This window comes from Carlito syrichta, unplaced genomic scaffold (assembly GCF_000164805.1).
Source record: "Carlito syrichta isolate Samal-C Ts95f unplaced genomic scaffold, Tarsius_syrichta-2.0.1 Scaffold306686, whole genome shotgun sequence".
Classification (NCBI taxonomy): domain Eukaryota; kingdom Metazoa; phylum Chordata; class Mammalia; order Primates; family Tarsiidae; genus Carlito; species Carlito syrichta.
In genome coordinates, this window is record NW_007250782.1 from 187534 (window position 1) to 193110 (window position 5577).

Genomic DNA, 5577 nt, shown 5'->3' on the forward strand with positions numbered 1-5577 from the left:
AAATGCCTTTGCTGAGTCACTTCCTGCTTCTTTGTTCTCTTTTTCATGGGCTTTCACTTTGGCGGGCTTTTATGTTCAAATTTTGGAGGGAATCAATCAAAATGAAATCCTGTAAATCAATCAGCAAATAGGACATGTAAATGAACGAATTATGTGACCCAATTGATGTGTGTCATGTAGGTGACTTCCCGGAAAAAGTTGTGGGCCCCGTGGAGCCCAGCCTATGGGAGACCAGGGGAGGGACTAGCGTTCTAGGCTACAAATATGCTGACTGTAACAGTCTGTGTGTCTGCCCACCAGACACCCGATCTTACAAGACTGTCATTAAAGTCTCACTTCTGCTGCACTCCATGTCTCCGTGTCCATCTTTTGATTTTGGACAAGTGAGTTCATTTCTCACAGGCGTGTGCCACCACATCTGGGTAATTTTTAATTTTTTTTGTAGAGGTGAGGTCTCACTATGTTGCCCAGGTTCTAGTATCAAACTCCTGGGCTCAAGTGATCCTCCCACCTTGACCTCCTAAAGTGCTAGGATCACAGGCATGAGACACAGCCATACAATTTACAAAGTCTTAAATCACTTAAAGACAGGGACCCCCCACCTAAAAAAATAAAAATAAAGATAGGGACTCCCCCACAGAACCAGAGAACCTGCAAGGAAATGCTAGATAATCCCACTGAAATTATCCAGTAATCTTTCTGGTTCATTTTATTTATTTTTTTTGAGTTGGAGTCTCACTCTGTCGCCCAGACTGGAGTGCAGTGGCCACTCCCGGCCACTGCAGCCTCGACCTGCTGGGCTCTGGTGATCCTTCAGCCTCAGCCTTCCAAGTGGCTGGAACTACAGGCGCGCGCTACCACGCCCGGCTAATTTTTTGATTTATTGTAGAGATGAGGTCTCGCCAAGTTGCCCAGGCGGGTCTCGAACCCGCGGGTTCAGGCAATCCACTCACCTCAGTCTCCCAAGGCGGGGATTACAGGCTGAGCCGCCAAGCCCGGCTTTTCTGGTCCACTTTAAATCTTTCACAACATTCCCTTACAAAATAAAGTTTATTCGTGGCAGTTAATGACTATATCTCTTACGTTTCTTTTATTTTAGTGGTTCCCCCTCCATCTCCTTTTTTCCCATGTCACTTTTTGTTGAATAACTCTGGTCATGTGTCCTTTATTCCTACCATCTGGATTTGCTGATTGTATCCTCATGATGTCTCTAACATATTCCTCTGTCTCTATGTTTCCTATAAATTGGTAGTTAGATCTTGAGTCTTGAGCAAATTCAGGTTAGGTTTTTCCAGAAAAGTCTTCTATGGGGGTATATCATGACTGGCTTTCTCCTGGTGATGGAAGCAGTTGGTGATCATTGCTTAGACCAATGAATCCATTAGACTGCAACATAGTGACATTCCTACTTCATGTATTAACTGGAATTCTTTCACAAAGAAAAACGTTTTTCTTCGTCATCTATTTCATTATCCTCAAAATAACGAACTATTTCCTTAACAATCCAAAAATGACAAATTAGGTCTTTTTTGCAACATTATGAACTCCCAGGTTTATGTTTATCTGATGTATTTCAATCACTTAAGGGTATTGCCCATACTGATGCTCCAACTGTCCCATCTTTCGTCAGTGGGAGCGTCTCCTGGATGGCTCCTGAGAGGGACCACCCATGTCACAGCCAGGGCCCAGGGCTAAGTGGAGAGCACAGCTGGGGTAATGCTCCCAGGAACCAAATGCAGAGGGGAGCCTACTGGAGGTGCACCGGAAGTGCGCCGGAAACCCACTGGGAGCCCACCAGAAGGCCACTGAAATTCCCCGCCCCCCGCCCCGCAAACCACCGAGGAAACAGACCGGAAGGAGCCCCGCAGCCTCGTAGCCTCCCCAAGCGCCCCCCGTTGGCTGAGTTAGCCGGAAAAGCCGAAATGAGCTTGGCGGGGCCGCCACGTGAGCATCCCGGCTGCGTGTTGACTGGTAGATGTGGAGCCAAGAAGCGACCACTGGGGGGGTTTCTTGCGCGATTGTGGGCTCGTGGGACCGACTGACGTCGGGACCCAGGCCTGGGACCCCGCAGGGCACGCAGCGCGTCATGCGCCTGGCTCCCGCGCACACCGGGGCCTCCTCTGCTCCTGGCCTTGGGACTGGGGTCCGGGCTCCGGGCAGCGCTGGCAGCGGGAGGAAGTAATACCTGGGAGTCATCGTGTCTTCCGAGTTGACCCTTCCTGGACTGGAGGCTGAGCTCTGGCTGTTTGTTCCCATGGCAACGAAGGGGCCTCTCCGAGATCCTGCCCCTTAAACAGGGTTGACCGAGAGGGACTCTCACGGAGCTGCGGTTTCCTCAGTGAGGAGGTGGCCAGGCTGGCCAGTCTCCGGCTGGTCAGTCCCTGGCTGGTCATACAGGCATCACATATTCGAGTGGGGTGGGGAGAGGGGGCTGGGCCCCCTCAACCGAGAGCGGAGACCCCGGGTCTCCCTGACAAAGTGGGGGATAAGCAGGGGCTCCGGGCTGCCTGCAGGACGGGCAAGGCGTCCATACGTGAGCCTAGTTGGGGGACTGACCAGTCCTCTGACCTCTGGCTCCTGGAGGAACTGGCCAGAGGTGGGCACCCCAGGCTTCCTCTAAGCCATCACCCTGGAACATACAGGACAAGAGTCCCAGGCAGCTGAGGGGGGCTCCAGCATGATTGCCTCTGGTTAATGACCCACCAACTCCTCCCTCGTGAGCCATCCAAGGACGCTGACCCCAGAGCGCTGTTCAAAGGAGGAGGAGCCATGGGGCCTTGGGCAGGCCCAGTCCTGCTTTTGCTGCTGCAGCTGCTGCCAGGTGAGGAGTACTCCTCCATTTCTACCCCTGCCCCCCCCACCCCCGGCCATGTGCTCCCCTCTGCCCTCTTGTTTTCCAGGGGCCCATGGGGATGTGCTGCCTTCGGGTAAGGACCAGCCCTGACATCCCAGCAAGCAGTCAAGGGCAGGAGACGTGAGATGTTAGGGCAGAGTGAGAGGAGGGGTGTGATCTGATGGCTAAGACTGGGAGGAGTGGCTTTCTAAGGATGGGAGGGAGCAGACGCCCCTCGCCCCCCATCTCTCTACAGGGTGTGGCCACTCCAGAGATGCCCACAGGATTGTGGGGGGCCAAGACACCCAGGAAGGACGTTGGCCGTGGCAGGTTAGCTTATGGGTGACTGCTCAGGGGCACGTTTGTGGGGGTTCCCTCGTCCACCCTCGCTGGGTGCTCACGGCCGCCCACTGCTTCCTCAGGTGAGTTGGCCTGGCCAGAGGGCAACCAGGGCACCCCTCACCGCCCACGCGCGTCTGCTTCAGAAGGCTGTATCTCTGTCCCTTTTAGGTCTTTGGATCCCAAGCTCTACCACGTTAAGGTCGGAGGGCTGACACGGTCCCTTCTGGAGCCGCACTCGGTCTTGGTGGCCGTCAGGAAGCTCCTGGTCCACCCCTCGTACCACGGGACCATTCACGGCGGAGACATTGCCCTCCTGCAGCTGGAGTCCCCCGTGCAGCCTTCCCAGTTCAGCCCCGTCTGCCTCCCGGCACCCCACGCCCCCCTCGCCACTGGGACCCTATGCTGGGTAACGGGCTGGGGGTCTACCCAAGGGAGAGGTAAGGGGCCTGGCACTCTCCAGCCTGACTCTTGGTGAGGGAGGGCTGGCACCAGGGAAATACTGAGGGCCTTAGGCCCTGGGATTCCCGCCTGCCCGTGCCCTGCCTGCAAGCTGTCTACCTCTCCCTGTGTGCCATCTTCTCTCCCCTCCCCACCACTCCCCCGGGAGCTGGGAGCGCTTGAGGCCAGGGGCCATGCTGCCCAGACTGCGGGACTCCCCTTGGCCAAGGTGATCACCATGTTAGATTTGGGAGATCTTGTGCCAATGTTCAGACTCTGCCCACTGTCAGGATGTAAGCCGAGGCTCAGAAGCCAAGAGATTAACCAGGGTCACACAACTCCCAGGTGGAGAATCTGGGCTTGACCCCTGCTACCTGACCTCCCACCTCCTGGCTTTGGGGACTGGAAGGGGCAAGGAGGTTGGGCAGAGAAGAGGTGGGAGGTCCGGGCTGTTGCCCTCACAGGTAAGAGGAGGGGGCTCACCTGGTGGGGTCGAGGCTCCAGGGGACTCAGGCTGGGCCCTCCATCTGGTCCAGCCCAGGCAAGCGTCCTGCAGGAGGTAGCCGTGCCCCTCTTGGACTCAAACAAGTGCGAGCTGATGTACCATCTAGGGGAGCCCAGCCTGGCTGGCCAGCGCCTTATCCAAGACGACATGCTCTGTGCCGGCTCTGTCGAGGGCAAGAAAGACTCTTGCCAGGTGACAGCAGCTCCTGGCCACCCGGTCCAGATCTGTGGGCTCTTCAGGCTCACCCTGTCCTGGGCTCTGTCCCCACATCCCACACCTTAGGGTCTCTGGGGGGGCCAGAGTCCTTGCTCAGATCCTGTGGCCTCAGCAGTGGATGCTCCCAGGTTCGTGGACCCGGGTGTCTTCCTCATCTCAGGTCTCATGCCCTCCATCCTCTAGGGTGACTCCGGGGGGCCGCTGGTCTGCACCATCAACCACACATGGATCCAGGTGGGAATCGTGAGCTGGGGCTTTGGCTGTGCTCGGCCATTCCGGCCCGGCGTCTACACCCACGTGCCAACCTACACAGACTGGATTCAGAGGATCCTGGCCAACTCTCACTTGAACGTGTCTCGCCCAGGTCCCTCTGGGTCCTACCCAGACACCTCCAGGTCCCACCAAGTGCTGCTGCTTTTGCTGCTGACCTTGCTCTGGCTCTAGGCCCTGTGAACCATGGGCTGTGGGTCCTCCCCTTCTGGAAGGATGTGTTGTGTCTCATAATAAAAAAATGTAGGTTTGTATTTTATATGTTTTTTTCTTTTCTTTTCTTTTCTTTTTTTTTTTTTTTTTGAGTTGGAGTCTCACTCTGTCGCCCAGAATGAAGTGCAGTAGCCGCTCCCAGCCACCGCAGCCTCGACCTGCGGGGCTCCGGTGATCCTTCCGCTTCAGCCTTCCAAGTAGCTGAAACTACAGGCGCATGCTACCATGCCCGGCTGATTTTTTGATTTCTTGTAGAGATGAGGTCTCACCAAGTTGCCCAGACGGGTCTCAAACCCGCGGGCTCAAGCAATGCACTCATCTCAGCCTCCCAAAGGCACTGGATTACAGGCTGAACCACCGAGCCCGGCCTGTTTTTGCTTTTCTAGTCATTCACTTTTATTGCATTTTATAAAAGGATCTGACCACGGTAGATTGGAGAAATATTGCCTTCACCTCAGAACTTTGGGAGGCCCTGCCCTGGATAGTGTGACTTGTGTTTCTTCTGTATGTTCATGTTAGGGTCATCATGTGTCCTGGCTGGCTCAGGACAGTTTTGAGTGATGCCTGTTCTGTGTAGTTAGTGGCTCCTCATCCCAAACATGTCCTAGACGTTGGAGGTTGTGTGGTACAGTGATCATGACTCAGCCAACCCCAGAGCCTGCACCCTGAATCCCACAGGATGTCCGGTCTCAAGCGTCCTCCTGTGGTTGCCTTGGCCACCAACTGGCCAGTGGAGTGTCCACCAGCCCCCCCCCCCCCC

General features: G+C 55.6%; 1 protein-coding gene across 1 annotated transcript; it reads left to right on the forward strand.

Annotated features, from left to right (window-relative positions):
- Positions 1–2769: 2769 nt before the first annotated feature.
- On the forward strand, positions 2770–4778 carry LOC103265594 (serine protease 30-like). Its single transcript, XM_008063252.1, has 6 exons — positions 2770–2821; positions 2901–2927; positions 3090–3255; positions 3344–3612; positions 4150–4310; positions 4518–4778. The coding sequence occupies exons 1-6, from the start codon at positions 2770–2772 to the stop codon at positions 4776–4778; spliced, it is 936 nt and encodes a 311-aa protein (XP_008061443.1).
- Positions 4779–5577: the final 799 nt, after the last annotated feature.